The sequence below is a fragment of the Anser anser genome, assembly GCF_964211835.1.
Source record: "Anser anser genome assembly, contig: HAP1_SCAFFOLD_288, whole genome shotgun sequence".
NCBI lineage: Eukaryota > Metazoa > Chordata > Aves > Anseriformes > Anatidae > Anser > Anser anser.
Genome location: NW_028153550.1, coordinates 1 through 22,837, shown reverse-complemented (window position 1 = coordinate 22,837; position 22,837 = coordinate 1). Strand labels below are relative to the sequence as shown.

At 35.6% G+C, this 22,837-nt stretch overlaps 1 protein-coding gene across 2 annotated transcripts; it reads right to left on the bottom strand.

Moving 5' to 3' along the window:
• Positions 1-1,635: 1,635 nt before the first annotated feature.
• On the bottom strand, positions 1,636-12,366 carry LOC310891936 (adhesion G-protein coupled receptor V1-like). Of its 2 annotated transcripts, XM_083854154.1 has the most exons (8): positions 12,185-12,366; positions 10,308-10,434; positions 10,034-10,219; positions 8,004-8,184; positions 7,226-7,389; positions 6,465-6,588; positions 5,807-6,073; positions 1,636-3,319 (listed from the first exon to the last, which is right to left on the bottom strand). In XM_083854154.1, the coding sequence occupies exons 3-8, from the start codon at positions 10,049-10,051 to the stop codon at positions 3,189-3,191; spliced, it is 885 nt and encodes a 294-aa protein (XP_083710280.1). In that variant the 5' UTR covers positions 10,052-10,219; positions 10,308-10,434; positions 12,185-12,366; the 3' UTR covers positions 1,636-3,188. The 2 variants fall into 2 exon arrangements, with proteins under 2 accessions (XP_083710280.1, XP_083710279.1); XM_083854153.1 differs by having other exon boundaries at positions 10,308-12,366.
• Positions 12,367-22,837: the final 10,471 nt, after the last annotated feature.

Sequence of the window (22,837 nt, the reverse complement as noted above, 5' to 3'; positions counted from 1 at the left end):
GGGGCCAAATTCAATTCTTGTATTGCTCAAAGACTTACAGGAATAGAGAATGGCAAAATCTTGCCTGTTGCCTCTGATACAGAAGTACATACACCTTGCAGAAACAGTAACCAGTTGTGTGTTAAAACTGCTGCCCAGTCCTGGTGTTAGTCATCTATCTTTGCACAGTAAGAATTCATGATATGAAGATCATGTTGTGAATGGAGAATCTCCGTGTTCAAAGTGTACAGTGATCTACCTGTTATAAGCAGGAAATCTTTTGTACATCCGTATGGACTTCACTTACAGGAAAGGCCAACACACATTTTCACTTGTATCAGAGCACAGAAGACCATGAATAGTACTAAAGTGGAATTAATCCAGATTAGGAAATGTGTCCAGTAGCAATTTAAAGTTGTAATTTAAGTCATGTGAAGTGGTAACTACAAGTATTTTACCTCCTCTAGGGAAACAAACAAACAAAAAAGCAACCTCTATTATGGTAGACACACATAACCTTTAATACCTTTGTTATTTCTTTGTTAGTATCTTTGTTTTATATTTTGTGCATGGAGATCTATGTATCTGAAATTCAGAACTCTTGGTTTTTGAAATGAAACTTCTGAACTTTAAGAAGTTTAATTTCAAAAACCAAGAGGCATCCCTTTTAAAGTTCAGATCACCAAAATGTGTTTAACAGTAATTCGGGAACTGAGTAACTCTCTATATATGGAAATCAAGATTAAATGAAAAATAAGACCTAAAACCTTACCAGAAAAGCATAGGATATCAAGACATGATTCAAAGCAATGCTCTTTCTAGTGTTGGTTTCTTTTTGATTGATTAAACATAACTCTTTTCTACCAGATATGAAGGAAATGGTGATATGGAAGACAATACCTGAAGCATTCACCAACTTTAGAATGTAAAATTCATTGAATTCAGGAATTCTATCTGAAATGGCACGTAGTGTTATTGACTTCGACCTTTCACCATCCATGAAGCACACAGTCCCATAAGTTTCATAGAATTCTTCTCCTGGCTTCAGTGCAGAGTTATTATCAAACAACTGCCAGGTCAAAGAAACATTGCCGAAGTGTCCTCTGTGTCTCAAAATCCTGTTCAGTGATACAGAAAGAATGAGAGTCCTGGCAGGCATGCATCAGCGTTGAGTAGAAAAGGAAAATGTGGAGACTCCTTTTACTGTAATCTTCCTTACAGTAAGAAGTAATATACTATGTAATATAAAGTAAAATGCTAATATACTACAACTGTTCCATGAAGCCTTCCTTTTAAAGGCAACCACTTTTGCAGTACAATTCTACTCCCGGAATACGTACTTTAGAAAACAGAAGTAGCATACGCAGGTCCATGCAGAATACTACTGTGAAGCTACACATCACTGTGTCTTGTAATTCCAATTTATAATAATAAATATGAATGCATAATAGTTCAGAAAGTTAACATTAAAAATTAATATACTTGGACACTCTTAGACAGGAAAGAGAATCATCTACATTTAACCACAAACGTTTCTCCTTTCAGTCATCAAGTCTACTTAAACTTTTTCTTACACTTGTATTAAATTAGAATTACATTCTACGGCTTTCAGAAATCTACTGTTATTTGTGATTAAGAACGTAGTAAATGAAAAGATTTTTTTTTTTTTGGTAACTATCTGCTAACACAATTACACTAATTTCAAAAAGGCACTACAAATAAAAAGTGACCCATACAGTGCCTTTATTAAGAGTGCGCTTACATACAGGAAGTTTGCTTCTGTCGGTTTGCACGGTGACATAAAATGCCTTATAAATAGATTATATCAGGTTGAAGAATTAGTTCAGCTAAACTAGTCCAGCCACAGCAACACATTTATGTTGTTTCTGCTTCCAAAGGTTTTTCTTCTGTGGCGTTAACCAGGGTGCTCTATCCCAGCTGTGTAGCGCTGCTGCACTAACTCCAATTACCTCATTAAAACCTCTGTGTTTTCGGTGGTTTGGTTACATGCTACTTTGACCACTTTTTTATATGCTACACAACTGTCAAAGTAGTGACAGTATGGAAGAGACAGATCCCTAGTAAATATATTTTATCAATGATGACTGAGCAGGTTCCTCAGATGTTGGAGATCTTGGTATCCTATAATTCCATAAAGCACCTGTATATAAGCATGTTTACATCAAAACAATATTCTTAACACCACCAAATCCACAAAAATTATCCTGCAGATTAGACTATAAAGGACAAAAAAACAACAAAGCCCAAAACAGTGAACAGCACAACAACAAACACACAATGAACTTAATATCCTCTTTTCTTGAGACTATTCATATTTCAGATGTATTGACACAAGCATAAAGAACCAATTCACAGCCATAAGCATCTGCTTCAAGGCTTTAAAACAAACAGACAAAAAAAAAAGGATGATTTTTTAAATGCAAGAAGAACCTCTTCCCTAACTATTTGCACTATCGCATTTATTGTGACCTAACTTCTCTTTACAGCCTGTCTCAAGATTTCTTAACGAAAAATCATTTTTTCATCCAATTAAAACCCCATAGTAAATTTATGAAATGAATGTAACAAGGCGAGATGCCAAGTGCATTCAATTTTTAACCCTGCTAATTCTTCAATATATCATGGTGGCACAAAGGAAAATACTTTCAAAGGTCAGACTAATGAAGAGTGTCACATCCGGACTTTAAGTATAGATTTCAATCTGTAATTAACAGATAAAAGAAAAAAAAAATACAAAAACAGAAAGAAAGAATACAGTAGTTTGCAGTTGAAAATTTCAAAGATGGGTACAAAAAGCCACCTAGTGCCACACAGTTTTATTTAGCTATTTGTTGAGTGGTTTTTTTTCTTTTTCTGTCAGCCTAGGTTATATTGTGCTCAATCATTCAGATTTTTCTGTATCTACAGGTTCCTGAGATTATAACAGAACATCAATGCTGAAGTCTTATTTAGTTACATTTCAACATGAGCTTCTGTGCACTTTTTAATATTTACTGTGTACTCCATAGTATTACAGGTGATGTCTTCAACACATTACAAATCATTTAATCCAAAATTTTGTAAAACTGTTTTTCTATAGTGCACTTCTATCAATGCACACTTGTGCATTTGATTTAATCAAAGTGCTATTTATAAAGTACCACATACACCAGTTCCAAAAGAGTGCAAAGATATTCTTTAAACGTTACTTACCAAAAAATGTTACTTTTGCCTTCTTCAACTGGCTTCTCTAAAGGTTCCAAAGAGAAAATTCCATTAGGATCATCATTTGCTTCAATAATAACTGTTGCCATTCCAGCCTTAAAGATAACTGTATCTCCTAAAAAAGAGGACAATTATTATTATTAAAATTGGAATCAGAAATGTAGGTAACTCTAAATCCAATTATGTTTTCTACTCACTACAATTGCTTTTATACAAAGAAAAGGACAATTATAAAAGTCAGTGAAAAACAGAATTTGAGGTATTCAGCAGCAGGCAAATCAGAGTAAAAGTATTTAAGTAGTGTACCATCCAGAGAGCAAGACGTAAGATTTTCAGGAAAAATGACATGAACTGAGAAGATGTGATTCTTACTACACAGTATCCTTGCATGTAGTTGTTATGTGAGGTAACATTTTCTGTTTGATCATCTGGACAAGTCAAAAGAATAAGATATTCAGAGGTACAGAATAAAAGAGTAAGGTATTCAGAGAGCCCCGACCTTCTTTAGACCTAGAAGAAAAGTATTGCATTTAAACTAAATACAAGCTATGAGCAATGTCTAAGAGTTTATTCACTCCCATATCAAAGAATATCTAAAAGGAAGAAACATAAGATTCTTATTATGTAGATGGGAAGCTAGCAGGATTTCAGTGTGCATATTAGTACAGGTAAATATTAAGGGATGTTAATTCTAACTCCATTGCATTGTCCATAGATGAACATAATGTGTCCACACCCACCCCATTTTTTGTCTTCTTTGAAAGTGTCCGACTAAATTTTGTTCCACGTTAAACAATGTGCTTATTCCTCTCACTTCATATACCTCTATTTGTATTTTCTCTCAGGAACAACAGTCCCCAAAAAAATTTCAGAACAGTCAAGGCCACTGTATGTAACCAATCATAGAAAGAAAACCAACTTTTGCTTTCAGGAATATGTATAGAAATATTCTTTATTCTTAGTGATTCTAGAATGGCTGTAAAACTATATGATGCTCATTTTAGAGGAAAAAGGAGGCTATGGATACCCATTCCCCATGTGCTAGGAGAAAAGCCATGATATGTTCCCAATGGGGTAGTATTGGGAGCTACCAGTAGATCCTGAAGAAAGTTATTAAAGTAGAAAGAGACAACAAAAGAGAAAACTTATGAAGGAAGAAGAATGGTTTTGTCTAATCCTTTCCCTAGTCTGATATTTTATAAGAGACCTGGGTACTACAGTGAATACCAGCCGACCTTGGGAAATAGCTTAGCTGCCTTATACTCAAATTACTGCTTTCCCTGTCAACCTCTGGCTGCCTGCTACCAATGTTCAGGGAAGGATTCAACTCAAGATCAATGCTGCCTTGTGAGAAACTCACAGGCCAGCCGCAGGGTGTCCACTGTAGCATGACCTCAATCACTTCAGTCTTATCGACTGCTAAAGACTAAGACCATCAGAGACTGTAATGAGAACTAAGATGCTTAGCGTGCTTACAGATGAAGAAATCTAATTTTAGGTTTCCTAATCTTGAATTGAATACCTGGTAGGTATTTTACTTTGAGAACGTGTCACACAATCTGAAGGTATAGTCTGATGGTTAATTGCCATCATCTTTCTTTGCTTTATTAAATTACAGCCCCTCAGGTTTCAATGGCTGATTCAATACAGCTTTGCTTTGCATTGCAAAGATTTGCAGCAGATTCAGAGCCTGTTATTACCTCTCAACTAGAGAACAGTAAAAAATGAAGGGCAGTAAATTAAAATTTGATAACACAATTGCAAATGACTCTCCCACAACACCATGAGTTTTGTTGGAGCTAGGTGTGGGGAGGGTCTTTATTAAATACTTAGGGCTCTGGAAAAATTATGAATTTCTTATACTTCACTTTTATTTTCTCATGTATATTACATAACAGTGATAATTTATTCTAAAAGATATGTATTTCAAAAACGTGAGGAATGGGCTGAATAATTTTGGTCATTCCTTTTTAAGTGTAAACTTTGAAAAATAAATAAATAAACAAAAATACGTTATTTCTAAGGTAATAAATCCTTTCTTTAGAGGTGGTCCCCTGGGTAAATTGTGACATATATTTTTCTGCAAATTAAGCCTTTTAAAACTATAGTCTCAGAGTGAAAAAAATGTATGCATACTTTTCGCTACTAATAAAATAGAGCAATTACATACCCTTCCTCCAAAATATGGCAGTTCTGTTTGTTTTTACAAAAATCATGTAGTTTTGTAATACACTCTGGAGCATGAAAAAAATAACTAAAAGAATACCTCTTTTCCTAAGACTGTTGGGTACTAAATTTTGTTTTTTTTTTTTTTGCTTTGTGTTTTTGTATTGAAGTCCATCTAATTTGGAGCATTTATATTTGAAAAGGGACTTTCACTCCAGTTGTTTTTGCAGGCAAAGTATCAACTCTATCATTTGATTTTTGTTTCCAATAAAATAATTAAGGATGAAAATTCAAACACAGTATGCATTTATTGTATAAAAATCTTGAAGCAAACATTATTCGTATAATTCTTGGCATTTAAATATTGCTTTATGATAAGACCAAGATACTAAGAAATTGCCAGCAAAAAAAAAAAAAAAAAAAAAGGAAGACTTACCTGTAGAATTGAAAAGGATAATATAAAATGTTTCATCAGTTTCAGGGGTATCATCATCGTTGATATACACAGATAAATTCTGCTCCCTTTCTCCAACATCAAACAAAATGACACTGTTCTTTCCACTGGGAACAAAGTCTCCCTCTTCAGCTGTTGCATCTCCATTAACAGTAATATACTGGACAACAACAGCGACATCAGCAGATCCATTCCTTAGGACTGTAAAGTTTGCAACACTTCCTTCTTGAACACTCACTGTCACAGGTTCTGAAAATACAAAAGCAACAAATCTGTCTGAGTTCAAGCCTGAGTTGCTTGCATTTGCTCTGTTTTCTTAATTCTCTCTAGTAGGATCTTCCTCTTCAATGAAACAATAAGATGTATGTGATAAAGGTAGGAAATAATTCAGGTACGAGAGAATATTTTGTACCTTGCCTCCTAACTGATCTCAACATCAACAAAGAGAAAAATGACACACACAAAAAAATGGGAAGGTTCTGAAGGAAACAAATATAAATTAAATACAAAAAAAAAAAAAAGTTTGGGGAGCTTTTCCACTTGCTCTTTTGGGATTACGATTTCGCAATGATCTGGTTTGTGAAAAAAATCCGTTTTAGGTAGTGTATGTATTCCACATTTATAAACAATAATATCTAACCTGCAAAATAAATGGGATCATCATTCTTTGTTATTTGTAAAATTGCAGTGGTTACATTGCCCAGCCTGGCTCCACCGGTAGCATTGAATAAACTGATGGTGAATACTTCCTCCTCTTCAGGCACCTGAAAGTATTAAGACATTAATTTCTAGCATACAAAACACTGAAGAATTTAAAATGAAAAGTTAGGGGGATTAATAAGCCAGAGATTTCTGAGTGTTGTTTTTATTTGTCAGTCCTTATGTGTCTCAAGAGGGATGATAATTCATACAGTTATACAGAAATTATCATCCATCTACAGTTTTTGTAAGTAAGTCCCTTCCTCTTTATCTTGCACAGATGACCCAAAAGTTACCTTCCAGTTTTATGTTTCTGATACATGTAGTTTTTTTTACAGCTTTATTTATTTATCATTAGGTGTAATCTTTCTTATATTACTTCAAATTTATCAGCATATAGGATTAGGATTGAAATTAGGATTCCAGTTATCAAGATACGAGTTTCAGTCAAACTTTCCTATAACTTTACCACAGTACAATTACTCTCAGCTTCTACCTTTTTTGTTTAGAGGTATGCACAGCTTCTGAAATTTCTCTATGATTTGCAGACATTATCTCAGTTCTACCCAAGTATTTTGATATTTCCTACAAGTTATTAGGCTCTTGAGAAACACACATTCCTTTTTTCTCCTTATACTCTAATGTTTTAGTACTTACTCTTTGTCCCATATTCTCACCCCAAAACACTGTAAAAGTGTTTACCTCATCTGGCAGTGAGTAAATGGTGATATTTTTTGAAAACTCCAGATTATCAAATAAAATAGTCCCTTGCTCTGGATAGACGTCATTGGTACATGCTGGATCAACAACCCAAGACACACTAACATTTCCATAGTTTCCTTGATTTCTTACAACTCTGTAAACAGCTAAAAAACATAAACAGAGTCAGTGTGCATATTCAGAGCAACAGAAATCAAAAAGGAACATCTGAAACATCTGAAACTGAGAAAAAGGAAATACAATAATAACCAATTTCACTTCTTATGAAACCAGTAACATGTTGGAGTGCTACAGAAAAGGACACACAAAGACAGATTACTAAAGCAGTGCAAACTGCTTTAATTTCACATGTTAATTCTTGCCTGTAAAAGTAATTGATAACTGAATAGATCAATTAAAATCACCCATAGGAAGATTTAACTCTATGTTTCTCTTATATAACACCCCATTCTTCATTCTCCACAAACAGAGCTACTACCTCCACGTTGCACTTTGCACATACATCAGTACTCCATCCCTCCTGTCTGGAAAATTCTCTAGCAATCCTTTTTACTCAGTTAATCCCTCTGTTTTTCCACACCCATACTTCTCCACTTCACTCTCCGCTGCTCATCTTGCTTGGCATTGTACCAATCTGTAAAGTCCTGAGTGGAGATTTTAGTAAGAAGTCTCCTAGACTTCTGTTATCCTAGAACAGGGAAAATAAGACTTGCAGAAGCAGACAGCAGATAAAGAAGTAACTCTAATAAAAAGGAATTACCGGTATGGATGACTTCTCCTTTGCTTTCACTTATTGTTACTGTTAGTTCGTAAGGTAGAAACTGAATGATACCATGCGGATCATCATTCTTCAAAATGGTTATATTGACCATTGTGGCATTCCCCAACTTGCCTGGCATTTCACTGTAGCCACTAAGTACCACAGAATATAGCTCATCCAGCTAGAAGAGGGAAACTCAGTCAGAACAAAAATACATATTCAACATCCACATCAAAAACAAAATGGTCTATAGTCCACAGTCCCCCATCAGGCAGAAAGGGATACAAACTTAAAATGAAATCACACACATTCTACATGCAATAAACGTTTGTATAATGCTATCAAATAAAGGAAATTGTTAGAACTTTCTATCTCTAAAAGCATCAGTTTCTCCAAGAGTCTATTATTATTATAAGCAAGGACTTATTTTGTGTACTTAATTTAGAATCGCATAATTTCACAAGTAATGTTTGTAACACACTCTGAAATGTAAATTTTCTTTCCTCCAAGACTTCTTAAGATTCCTGGCTTTGTAACAGGTAAAGCAAAGATTTTTAAACCATGGACAGCATGCTAATTTAGAAAGAATTGATCAACTGGCTTTATTAATCTAATGGGACATGGTACTTTCAAAAAAGTATCAGAGAACATTAGAAAAAAATATTGCATTTATCTATCTAGAAAACAGCATTACTCTACACTGGGGAGAACTCAGTGAAACTGGCTGGTGGTTAGCAGTAAAGAAACACACATGAACTGGTTCTTCACATACAATTCAATTAAACAATGGTGTTCAGTACTACAGAATGTCATGGATGCTAAAACCTTACCTGCGTTCAAAGCGTAACTGCTTCAATTAACAGAAAGAAAATCTGAAGGCACCCAAAGATACCATCCATTACTCCAGACATCCTTGGACTGCCCACCATTGGAGGCTGGGATGGCATTCTGGAGGAAAGTGATTATATATGTCCTGCTCATGTATGTGGCTTTTGGCCACTCTTGGAGATAGAAGAGTATAAAAGGACCTCCTTATTTTTTAGTCCTGACACTACAATTCGTATGTTTTTGCCTGAGCATTTCAGCAGGATGACTTACCTAGTCTAATAATACTGCTGTAAGCAGGGAAATACTTTTATCTCAGCCTGCTGATGAACTAGTAAAAACTGGGAATGGAACTATTAAATAACCCGCTGTTTTAGTGCCTAAGTTTTACTAGATTAACTTATGTTCCTGGCTTCTGTAGTGGAGTTCAGACTTCTTATGTCTCCTTTCTTTGGAGTATGTAGGGAAAAGAAACCTGAATTTCTACAGCAGCCTATGCAATTGAAGTTGGAGTTGCTGTGATCCCCTGATTTCCTCATCATATGGTCCTCCATCCCTCCTTCAATCCATGACTGATGACCACCTGGCCCTACAAAAAGATTATTAACCTTCCTAAAACCTTTGTGTTTTGTAAAGCTGGCTTTCTGACATCTTACTCCTAGATCAGCTCATTAGCAGGATCAGACAAACACAACTAACTGCTTATGCAAAATACAGCATAGGAATGTGCATGTAAAGGCAGCAAAAAATGCTGAATCACAGCAGCTAAAATTTATGTTAACATAAATGTGGTAAAATCAAACCCTTGCAAACTTCCTGATGGAATCCAGGATGGCTGATGCACAGGAAAGGGAACAAGCTACAGAAAAGCAGAAAGCAAAGAGAAAAGCAACAGACACATGCCTCAAATTGTGCAGATTTCTGGGATTACAAAACAATAGAGATATCAGAGAAATGAATATTCAGGCAAGACTGACAAGACCTGATTTGTATTGATATAAAGTGCTTTCATATGGTGCTTGACTATCTTATAGGCCTTTCAGTCACTCCTCCTCTATCTATTTCTCACACTTAAGAAAAAGAAAGCCTTCAAATGTTACAGAAAAATTGCTGGTATTTACAGGTGAAACCATCTATATTTTAGTAAGTGACAAACAAATATGTATGTGAATGCAATTTAAAGAGAGAAAAATATTAATTCTTACCTCTGGAATCCCATCCATCCTTGTCAGTAGAGTAATTATGATCTCTCTTTCACCAGGCTTAAACTCCAGAATTCCTGTGCTTCCATAAAACTCATTATTATCTCTTGGTTCTACAGTGTAGCGCAGAAACTGTCTGATGAGGCTTCCTCTAGTGCGAACAATCTGCAGCTCAACAGACTCCCCTTCCTGCAAAAAAATAAAATTAATCTTTTTCTAGCACTCTGTTAGAACTAAGTCGTCTGTAATGTTTAAGTGACGTTACTCGGATAGCTACCTTGATGCTGTAGGGACCTCTGGAAGAGGAAGAAAATTCGAACACTCCTCCAGGATCATCGTTTTCCAAAATTGTAATTTCACAAGTAGTAAACCCGTATTTCAGTATCTGATTTTCCACACTGACCCTGAGAAAGGAAGGTAAGAGGTTTTTTTCAAGTTGCAACTCTGTTTAGCAAATCCATACAGAGGAGATCAGGATATTGACAAATTTTATGAATAAATTATGAAAGCCAACAGTTACCTACAAGGATTAAAACAAGTTAAGAATGATACAACATCAGAATGTTTTATCCATTCGTAAAAAATAAATAAATAAATAAATAAAATAAATAATTGCCTCTGAAGTAACTTTTTGTTTGTTTGTTTCTGATTAGCTTTTTATAGCTAGTAACTCTGTTGTTTGTTTGTCTGTTTTTGATAACACATGCACACAACACACAGGAAAAGAAACAGAATAGTGCCAGGAAAAAAAAAAAAAAAAAGTTAGTTAAATTCAGAACTACTTTGTACTTGGATCAAGGTATAAAGGAAATTCCAAAATCACCTATGCTGAGATTACACTGAAAAGCATAAATTTCCATTATTGCTTTGTTTGTCAAAGTTTACTACTGACATAAAGAGGCAGAAATTTGACCCTCGATACCATGGATTTCATCCTCAGCTCTGTGTTAGCCTGCCTTCTGTAGATGTGGAGACTACCTGTAGGATCCCTGTCTGACTCTACAAAATGTTGGACCTGCTCTCAGTAGCTCAGACTCATTCCCCTTTCTCATTACTCCTTTAAAGCACATGCTGAATGGTGCAAGAATGAAGTACGTTGACCAAATACGCATACTTCAGATTCCTCTCAGTAAAGGATTTCTCTCTCTGGGCTTCTCCTACACCATCTTGATCGTACTCTGTGACAGGAATGGGCAGTATCTGATAACAGTAATGAACCTTGCATATTACTTGCTTGCCTTTCCTCAGAAGCAGTAATTTTCATCATTTTAAATTTCTTATATTAAAAATTCCAGAGAAGCACTATTGCAGGATGCATCAAGAATACACCTTCAGATTGATGGTCTGCATATGATTTATTACATGTAGTTTTAGGTACTTAGATTCCTTTGCATCTTTCACGTTTCCTGTCAGTATTGTATTTTTCAATGAAATCGTGGTCCTGCATACTGTACATATTTTTGTGCTTTCACTGTGCTACAACCTAGACTTTATCAAACACTATTTCATGAAGAAATGTGATCTATTATATCCAGTTTTTGAAATCAGGCCCAGAACTGTGTCCAGAAGCACGTTTTAAGTAACTGGAACCTACACACACAAAAACAACTTAGCATTGTTGTAGCACAGTCTACAGGACAGGGTACAGGATGCAAAATAGGTAATACCTATTTAATAGAGTAACGTGCTCATGTTTGTTACATGTTTAAAAAAAAAAAAAAGTCGGTAGAAAAAATAACCTGTGTTATATAAATTATATGCATGTTAGTCTAAATCAAGATAACTTTCCTTGTCTTTGACTAGAGAAAATTACTCTGTAACTCTAATCAGTTCAGCCATTTAGTTGGGGCAAACTGTATTTGTAGCAGTTTAAAACAATTAATTCATTATTCCATGAAACACTCAAATATCAAACACTGAGCCATGCATTCATAACTTTCATCATTCACAGATCCTACATAAAGAAATGCCTTCAAGCAAGAACCCCATGCCATCAAACGAAACACCAAAGGGGAAGCATGCGTTGTCTGAAGAGATGCAGAGACGTGATTCTTGGGGGGGAAAGAAATGATAAAGACAGTTTCTGTCCAAACCAACCACTTCTAAAACAAAGCATTGATTCACTGAGGACAGAAAACAGTTCACCGCACTTACCCAAAGAACACGACAAACCTTTCTGTCTCTACCCTGTCAACACAGAGGAAAAAAAAAAAAAAAAAAAGAGGATGTAGAAAGTAATGAAAGTGCCACTTACTAAAATTTCAATACTACCCATCTTATAAAAGAACAAAAAACTAACAAAAGGGACAAAAAAAAAAAAAAGAAAAAGAAAAAAAAGAAGGCTTTCTTTTTACTTTCCAAAAGTTTATAATGTTCTTTTTATGGGAACCCTGCTTGCTTGGCATTTTCCTGTTGACAAAGGCCAGCAAGTGGGCAGTTCCCACTTAGGAGGAGTGACCCCATGACCAATTCAGCATGTCAAGAGCCACTCAAGGTGTTCCCTACCAAGCCCTCCTCAAAGAGCTTGATTACTGACTGCGTGATCACAACTGCAGCAGCCATCCACGATTATAACCCTTTATTAGGGAAATACATCTACGTGCCTCTGTGATATGGTGTTTCATCAGTCTGACAAAGTAATGATAAAAACAGATAAGCACAGAAAGAGTACTGATGGGTACACAAGGAAAAGTAATTAGGCACAAAATCACAGCAAACCTCATTTACAACAATTTTTTAGTTAATCAGATTACCAAAGTAGTATATATACATGTATAACATAAATACAAATATAAGAAAGAGAAGCAGAAGGAGAAAAAGGGGAAAAAGAGGGGACAAGGAAATAAAGGGACAAAAAAAAAAAAAGAAAAAGGGGAAAGGAAAAGGTATTTGCTAATCAAAGGTTAAAAAATTAAATCAAGTTTCAACCAAGCATTTATAACAAAACTGCCACATGAAGTCAGTCAAAAGGGCAGCATTATTCTGCAATAGTAATCATGTATTTTGGCTTTCTTAATCAAAAATACATTAAATACAAAAACTGTATCGTCTATCAAAGCACCAAAAACAGATTAAAACAGTGTTTGTAAGGTGATAATTGGGCTCCACTAATCTCAAAAATAATTTAAATTTGGAATTCAATACAGACAAGAGTTCACTCTAAATTCTGAGAAGTAAATACATTCACAGACGTTCTTTCGAATAGGAAGTCTGAATTAATTGAAATTTGTTATTGATATTCACTGAAGCTAGGTATATATTGAGACATTCTCCCTTCCCTCAGAAACATGCAAAAGCATTCAAAAAACAGCAAAATATTAACACAATGAAAAGATCAAGGAGAAGATTCCAGAGTTGGTAATGCTAAAATTTAATTATATCGCTAAGCTGTTAGTAAAATAATTTACAACAGAAAATAAAAATGAATCACTATATCAAGTGAGCTTTTGATATGTATTAAACCTAGACAGCTTTCAGGTCAGGAAGCAACCAGTAAAATTCAGTCCATCAACTGGTAAAAAAGAACATTGTTCAGGTGGTTTCTCCATACAAACCCCATCTTGAACACCTGGATCCTTTTATTTATTTACTTATTTGTTTGTTTGTTTGTTTATTTATTTATTATCTGGTCATTTTTTTTCTCTGGCTGATACCATGAGTGGTCAGACCGCTATCACTGCCCTGGCACAGTAATGTTAGTTACTTCTCCAAAAAGTCATAAAACATCCTATGCAGAAACTTAATAGAAGCAGCTAGGTTTAGGTTTCCAGCTCCAAGATGCTGTTAAGCAAACAATGAATGAACGAAGCTGTGGCTGCCCCATCCCTGGAGGTATTCAAGACCAGGTTGGATGAGGCTGTGGCCAACCTGATCTAGTAGGTGCCATCCCTGCCCATGGCAGAGGGGTTGGAAGTGGATGATCTTTAAGGTCCCTTCCAACCTGAGCCATTCTGTGATTCGAAGAATGGTGCACTCAGTAGTATTCTTTATATCTATACTCTAAGGCATATACATGTAACTTTTCATAACATAGAATGCATATCCCTAACAAGAAATTTTTAAAAAATAGTATTGAAAAAAAAAGAAGAATTAAGAGAACAAAGATAAATTAGGAAAGTACATTTTAAATTTAAATCCAAAATGTTTGTTGTAAAGTATTCTCACAGGTTTACTTTTTTCTAGGAATAATAAAAAAAAAAAAAATCCCAATTCTATTGTTTTGAACAATTACATTGTAATGCAATTATCATACTCACATCCTGCAAACTTTTATCCTTTTAATCCAAATGCTTGCTTTTCGGTTCAGTGTACTCTTCATGTGCTAAACCTAAGTCCATACAGGGCTAAACCAGGCAAGGTGAAGCGTTCAGCAAATAGCTGCATAATACTTCCAGCAGCCAGCTCAGATCGACCCGGAGGAGCTACGGGGCTGGACACAGGGTCCGTGCCACCAGAGAGCTGCCAGGACACCAGCCCCATCCCCTGCCACGTGCACTTCCAACCTCGAAGAACAGAGGGGCGTTCATATACCACCCTTACACCACGGAGGAGATGCTCCCAGACTGCCTGACACTACACGGGTCCAGTTCAGTCCCGTTTCACTCCTCGTGGTATGTGAAACCAGCTCTTTAGGTGTTCCTCTGACAGCAGTATGGAAACAGGACAAAGAGGGCTATTCAGAAGCAGCAATAAAAGTTAAAACAGCTGCTTTGACATGGTGGCTTAACCGTGGCCAGCAGCTCCTCCAGCTAGTGAAAAGAACTCTTGACCAGGAATAAGGTGATACCAGTCACTGGGAAAGCCACTTCCCTGTTTTTATCCTCAGCTTATTTTTTCCTGTAAAATGGCTATGTATGGACATGAAGTTTCATATCGTCACAGACAGTAAACCCTGGCAATGCTTATGATGCTGCCAAAAGAAATACAACCTCAAAGTGTGTAAAGCATTTCTTATACAACAAGACTAATGTGAAATGACTGATCATTAGGGAAATTCTTTCAGTAAAAAAAATCATAATTATTATGTAGCAAGAACTACAGATGAATTAGGACAACTGACAGGAGCTTCAAAATGTTTCTTACACTTTTTTAAACATGCAGTACAAGAAAATAGGAGAAATTAGAGTTTTGACTAAGTTTAAGGTACCATGAGAATTTCAATGTTAAGAACTAACTAGAACCACAAAATAATTAAATAAATAAATGAAAAATAGCTTTGAAGTTAATAACTTTTGACAAAATCTGGAATTTCTGCAGAACCTGAGTGTTCTGAAAGACACATGAGAAACTTAATTTCCACTGTGAATCTACATGGCTGTCATTATTAAACCACACTTCTCTAAAAGACTTTCTTTTCTATCAGGGTATCTCAAAAAGGGGGAAGTGAAATTGCTTGTGGAACATTACTCAATTTGCTTGCATTCAGTGTTCACCCCCTCTTCAATTTTTTCAGGATTATCTACTGATTTAATTAGAGGCAGGCTCTAGCTCTAAAGAACTGCATTAAAGTAGGATTTGCCACATTAGACTTTCCATAGTGCCTCTCATCAGAGGAAACACCTTCTCTCCAGGTTTAATCCATCATTTATTTGATTTTTGAGGCTATTTTAATTTTTCTGAGTCATAGCAGGAGAGATATGTTGTTATTTTGAGAAGTAATGAAAACAAGCAGTAGGTGTCCAGCGCACTCATTTCAACATTCTACTATTTTCAAATGACTTTTTCCCCATTAAAACGCAGTCTGATCAAACCCTTGAGGCATCCCTGGAGGTTTTCAAGGCCAGGTTGGACTAGGCTGTGGGCCGACCTGATCTAATGGGTGGCATCCCTGCCCATGGCACTGGGGTTGGAAACTGATGATCTTTAAGGTCCCTTCCAACCCAAGCTATTCTGTGATTCTATGAAAATTTACATAAGTAAGATAGATATGGTTTTGAAACAGACACTAACCAAAGGGAATTACCAAGTAAGGAGAAAATCCTAGCTCCATTAAGCAGTATGGCAGTGAGTAACCCACAACACATAAACCCTTAAGCCCTGTCCATCAACACTACACAGTGATTTAAATGGCCCTCCTATGCTTTTCTAACTTTTTGACATGTAGCAACCTCTAAAACCCAAAAATGTTTAAAAACTGCCAGATATTTCACAGTGAAATAGTCAAGTCTGTATTTTACATTTGTAATTTTCAAAAAATTACTTCATAACTCATAGGTCTAATCATTTTCCACATAAACTGATGACAGAATGTCAGCCTATGGAAATCTGTATCCCATCACAGAAATCACTAGAACAATAAAAATCTTCAAATAACGTTGCTTCAGTTTATTATATATAGTAAATGAGATTTATGTCGTAACATATGCATATGGATCTGTTCTGGCATCCTAACTTCCATGAGTTAAGACTCAAAAAATGCTGGAGCATAAGGACTGCCTAAACAGTTGTCTGTTTGTTGATTATCACTTCCACAAAATAAAAGTGATTTATCCCCAGATCCCAAAGTCTCCAAGTTCTCAGTCTCACCACCACTCACTCATGAGCACAAACACAGGCCACGTCCCCAGCCCACATACCCTGCAGGTTCTGGCCCTCTGGTTGTGCCAGGTGCCAAACTGATAGCTGTCTGCACCTTAACTGGGGGGCTGATAACTGCCAGTGAGAGATTACGTTGTGTAGAAGGAAAAAACAGCAATCAGATTTAAAAAAAACTGATTTCTGTTTGTGCTTACCAGGTAAAATGAACAGCCCTAGTATGCATATATGCTCTCACAAAGCACACACACAATTTCCATGGCCTGTTCCACCTACATTCATCAAGAAGACCAAGGTCTTTCCTTTCTCACATAGATTTCACTACAGACATCTGGTTTTATTTATGCTTGGTCTCAATTCAGGCCTATTCAGATAGGGCAGGCATTCAACCTGAATCTGCTCCTAAAAAAAGAAAATATAAAGAAGCTTCAGCAGATACAAGACTCTCTTGCTCCTTCATTACTCATCATTACTCATCTGTGTTCTTTGGAATCATATTTTTCATGTTATACATTTTCCTCCAGTTTGTGGACAAAATTCAGAGCTAGTTTTAATATCTGTGGTCTAAGTATAGAGAGCATAAAGCAAGAAAGGATAACATTGTTTTTAATGGCTTGGAAAAAATATAGTTATGGATGCACTTAAAGCTTATTTAAAATTGAACTGCCTTGACAATACCACTAAGCCGTAAATAATACATCCTTGTTAGAACTAATTATTTTGATTATTTTACCCGTGCTATTAATAATTGCAATACATTGAATGCTTATGAACATATGTCTATGTCTGTAGTTTCATTAAAGTTCTTACATGCTTTCTTTTCTCGCTGACTTATGCTACAATTTACGGAACAGTACAAGCACATCTACAGCACAGTGCATCTTTGTTTTCATGCTCATTCACTACTGCTGTGAGGTGCTGGCTGCCAGCCTCGGAAACTGAAATCTTCTATTTGTCCACAAAATACCAACCAGGCTGAAAGCAATAGCACGGGCGTACACGTAACCCTGCCAGTATCCTTCAACCCTAATTTGAAGAGTCATGTCTAGTACTGAAAGGATGATCTCTGCAGTCATTTCATTCTTGGCTTCTGCTAATTAGTTGAAGTGAGGGATGCTACCAAGGTCTAGAGAAAAGTTCAGATTCTATCTCCTCCTTGCTTACTTCTTTTTCCAGGACAGACCACCTGTTCCTCGGTTCACTCTCTGACCCTGCCAAGTGTGGGAAAGCTGCTTACTGTTGGCACACTTTTCACCATCCACTTCATGATCAACAGAGCCTACGGCTTGCACCATACACAGCAAAAGCAGAACACTGGTTGTATTTGTTCAGCTGCCAGTTCAATCCCTGTTGCAGCCACCATTTTCAAGGTATAGCCTACAGTTGTAACTCAGGATAAATGGCAGAAAACTGTACTTTCACACACGTGAATCAAAAAAGTTACCCTTTCATGCTGCTTACTTCTATCTACTTACTTGTTTACCTCAATACCACTCTGCATTCTTGGCCACCTTACACTCAAAACTTGAACCATCATTTCTAATCCTAGTTTCCCCCTTTGTGCCAGAGACTCTAAAAAAATTCCTTGAGACAAACCAGTTTCTCCCACAGAAAGAAAGCGGAGAACTGCTTGCAATAGTCTCTGTTTTTATTCTGAAAAGGATTGCCTTTTTAATGTAATGAGTAGCCAAGGTAGAATAAAATAACTAGTTCTGAACTACATGCATTAACCAGCCACCTTTTAATCAAGCAAGCCAATCCCGCAAAGGAATAACATCTTCCCTGTGTGCCATAAAGATGTTCGAAAACCATGTTTTCTGAAATGGGATCTTCTAGTGATCAACAACAGCGTGAGGAGCTTCTTGCCTATTGTTTGCTAATGTGGAATCACTGTGGATATCTGTTGTGGATATCTAAGAGCTAGCCTACGCTTCCTGTACAGAATAAAAATACTTCTTCTGCATAAGGTAAGGACTATGTAAGTAGTAGATGTTCAGTGTGGAAGCTGGTGCTGGCAGACCACTGTAGTATGTTTTCAGTAAAAGTGGAAAATGTACCTTAGACAAATAGGAGGTAATACAAGAGCACGTGTGGTGGTATTTCTGTATTTACTTATGTAACTGAGCTGTGGGAAGCAGGACAGACGATATAGCCAAGACACTCTTGTTAGTAACTCAAAGAGGGAAAAGACTCCTGATTATAAACTAATTTAAGTTTTCTGAACAGTGTTCACATGCAGATAATAGTATCACCTGAGGGCCCTTACAGCCTGTTATCCTAAAATCCTCCACTAGATGAGAAGGGAGACCAGAACACTGTGCTTCAGAAACCCCACTGCATTCTCATTAGCAGAAGACTGCAATAATAGTCACACTGGGATATTCTGGGGGCTATGAGCTGACAGAAGTATCTAATTATCAAGGAATATTGAACATGCAGATCAAACAAATAAACTGCAAGTCTAATTCTACAGTGACACCCAAGTTATAAATGTTTTTTCTGACAGAAAAAGTTCTGCATTGCTTTTTAGTTCTCACTTTAGTTTTTCCCATTATCTTACTAAATATTATTTTTCCGAAAAAAAAAAAAAGTGTTAAAACCAAGAGCTATAAAAAAGATCAAAACTGAAAGAACTTTCTAAATAGCATACAGAATTTTCATGAAAATATAAACAGTTAAGTCATTAGATAATAAATGCAAAATGGTTTCTTACATTGATCTCCAGTCAAAGAACCCATACACAGTCTGAAACAAGGGCCCACTATTTCTTCAGACACATATCAACACAATGCAAGCAATACCATGTAATTAACACTGTGCTAATCTGTTATGCATAAATCGAGTACCGCAGCTGATACATATGAATAGAGAATAGGGTACAATACCTGTCCAAAGTTAATAACACAGTTTCGTTCATTTCAGGTACATCATCAGCTTTAATGGTGATGTTAATTGTGGTATCACTTTGTCCAGATAAGAAAACCACGGAGCCGTTAAAAGGACTTATATCATCCTGTGTTACCGCCTTTTGATTGGGACCAGAGGGTTTCAAACTCCAGAACACAGTTGCTTGACCATCAGTCCCATCTCGATGCAATGCAATGGAAACCTGTGAAACACATTAATTTGTTGTGACTTGCAAAAGTAGATGCAAAACCGATTACTCCCTTGCAAATTACTATTTGAATAAATAATAATAAAAACAAAAGTTTGGCCAGTTCTAATTTGAGAATGGGAAATGATCTATCTTATTCAGGATTTGTCTCAGTCCTACTTTACATGACTATGCTCGCAATTGGTGAGAGAGACTAACTGCAGTATCTTTTGCTCTGTGTGAGCATCAAGGGCTAACTGGTTTTAGATACTTACACAGAAAGCAAAGACCAATCTCAGTTCTCTGGAAATCAGTAACAGATTATTTCAGAGCATTTTTTTTTTTTTTTTAAAGAAGAGAATATTTAGGATAAGACAGAACTTACAGGAAGGCTTTTCCTCACATTAATTGTCAAATGCTACACTGAATACAGCAAACTCCACCTTCTCCAAATAAGTTTTCCATAGCAAAAGACAATATAAAAAGGCTTACTTACCAGCGTAGCAGGGGAATCTTCTGGTTCAGAAAGAATAATCGGTAGATTGCTAATAAAGCCTATTTCTCCATTTGCAATATCTGGAGTAATCCTCAAAGAAATATTTCGAATTTCGCCTAATCTAGGACTCACAGATGGGACTAGAGGAATTCTATTCACCAGTTCAACTCCTTCCAGCTGTAGGAAAAAGTAAAAGAAAAGTGAGAAATAAGAAGCCTCAGCACCAAGTCAGAACAGTTCTGACATTTCAGAGTAATTTTCATATAAAGGAAGTATACATCTCCAGAGCAAATTCTTCCTACTGATAGCACTGCTGTTATAAAAATTTGTAAGTAGACATGTCAAAGAAATTAAGTGGATATTGTTGAGCTGTCAGCAGAATGGTACACCTCCCAGACAAATCATGTTAGTGTATGTAATTAAACACAGATCAAGCCAGAGAGAGAGACTCTGTTCCAGATCAGCTGACACATTACTAGAGCTATTAACAACAGTCATTGATGAGCAGCATAGGCAATTGTCTAACATCATTTTTTGTGTCTTGCATTGATAAAAATCTAGGGAAATCACTGAAGTCATAATAATTTACAGCCCTTGATCAAACAGCCAAATAATAATCCACTTTTCTTTCCTCTCCACAAAATTTTAAGGAATTCTCTATCTAAGAACTACCAGAGCCACATTAAGAATTTAAATTCAGTACAGTATTTCAAAACTGTATTTTACTTGTCACTGCATTTCTGATAGATTATAGATACTAAGAGGAAATAGATTTTTTTTCATCCTTTTCTTTAAAAGGGAAGCATCACTCGCTAAGCCCAGCACCAGTAGTGACACACCAAGGAAAGCAGAACTTGCTTGTTTAATTATTTCCTTTAAATATTATTTATTCCATGTGATTCTGTCTACATGCATCATTACAATAAATGTTTCCATAACAGATTTGCATATATTTCTGTGAACATTTCACTGGGGCATAAACTCCCACTGACATTTTTTCTTGGAGTTATCAGGTGTTATCATAGAGTAAAGCTTTATTTTTTGGGGATAAAATAGTGGCCTTTCTTAAATTCATATAGTAATCATGGTTCACCATTTCAAAAGATGATTTTTAAAGTCTTACAGTTCTTGAAACCAAACTCTATAAATATGTGGGCTGTATCATATTTTGTTCCACAACTGCTTGAGTAACACCCAGAAATATGCATGAACATTTATCTGATGATAGATGGAAATGTTTTACAAATACTGTATTTAGTAACTGATTCTCAACCATTCCAACTTGTTATCAAAAGTCTGAAGAACAGATGATGGCACTGTTTGTTTCTCCTCTTTTCTGAGCTTTCTCCTAGCATAGGCCCCGATTCTGCAATTAACAGGATGAAAGTGCACCATTGTGCGGTTATTAGCTCAGTAAACTTTCTGAAATACTACACAGCCAAAACAATTTGCTCTATTTAAAGTGTATGCTGTATTTGGATCCTGTATGGTACCTTTGGAATAAAGTAATAATCAATAAAGAACAGAGATTTTACTCTTTCTGCAATGTTTCCTTTAGTACCTTTTAAAGGAAACCAGTACAAAGAGAAAAAAATATATAGTTATTTGAACAATAACAATTAGTTTATGAGCTTAATTTTCAGAGTTAATCTTCCTAGCTATACCAAAAATCGCATCTCTGATTACAGCACGTTATTTAATTGAAGGTGTCACTAAGGAATATATCTCACATTAACATTATCTCCTGTACCTTTATTCATCCTACAGTTTCATTTGCTTCTCTGCTGATTCCTGAGTCAATTCTTTATTTTGCCTAAGTACAACTCATTCTAAACATGTTCACTGAGATTATCATTTATTCACGATGCAGAAGGATTGTCACAGTGATAAATAGTGGTGTTTTCCTTCTCTATGAGTTTCTAAATTAATTATTTGAGCTGGAAAGCTCCTCTGATTTAATTTCTTCAAACAAAGATTTTATTTATAGTTCATGGAGAAAGTACAGAAAAAAAAAAAAACAGATTGGAATCTACAGTTTGAAAATCCAGGCAAAGTGCTTGGAATGACTGAACATTCTGAAATATTTATCAGATGTGTGTCTTGACTACAGTCAAAGGACAAAAAAAAAAAAAAAAAAAAAACATTGAATACATGGAATTAGACATTTAAGAATTTTGTGGATCTCTCAAACCTCTTGCAATCATAAAACATACTAACGTGTTCTAGTATTTCAGAAGGCAATTCCTAATCTAACTGTGAATGCCATAAATAAATAAATAAATAAAATTGCATATTAGATAAACAATATAATTCTGGCAAAACTTTTTGTTCTCATTATTCCTCCTGTAAGAGAATGTAGGGAGAAGGATGTGGAGGGAGGAAATCTTTCAAAGGTCTTAGAAGTGATTACAACGTCTTTGGTAGACTATAAGGAAAATATAAAACCTGGCAAATTTGAAATTCATGGATATAACATCAACACCTTCAACGATGATAAAAGTTATCTTTTACAAATTGAGATAGAAAAAAAAAAGGAAAGAAAAAAGTGAAGAAAACTATACAGGGAAAAAAAAAAGTAAGTTCTCCTAACAAATTTATATATAAATGCAATATAATATACATATAATATATAATGTATATTTGACCCTTTTTAATTTAGAATAGTTCAGCTGGAAGAGCAAAG

Excerpts from the sequence above, each read along its gene's own strand:
- LOC310891936 (XM_083854153.1), bottom strand. Across the intron at positions 7,390-8,003 it reads AGGAGAAGTCATCCATACCG|CTGTTTACAGAGTTGTAAGA; the intron begins GTAATTCCTTTT and ends TATGTTTTTTAG. Across the intron at positions 6,074-6,464 it reads TGATCCCATTTATTTTGCAG|AACCTGTGACAGTGAGTGTT; the intron begins GTTAGATATTAT and ends TTGTATTTTCAG.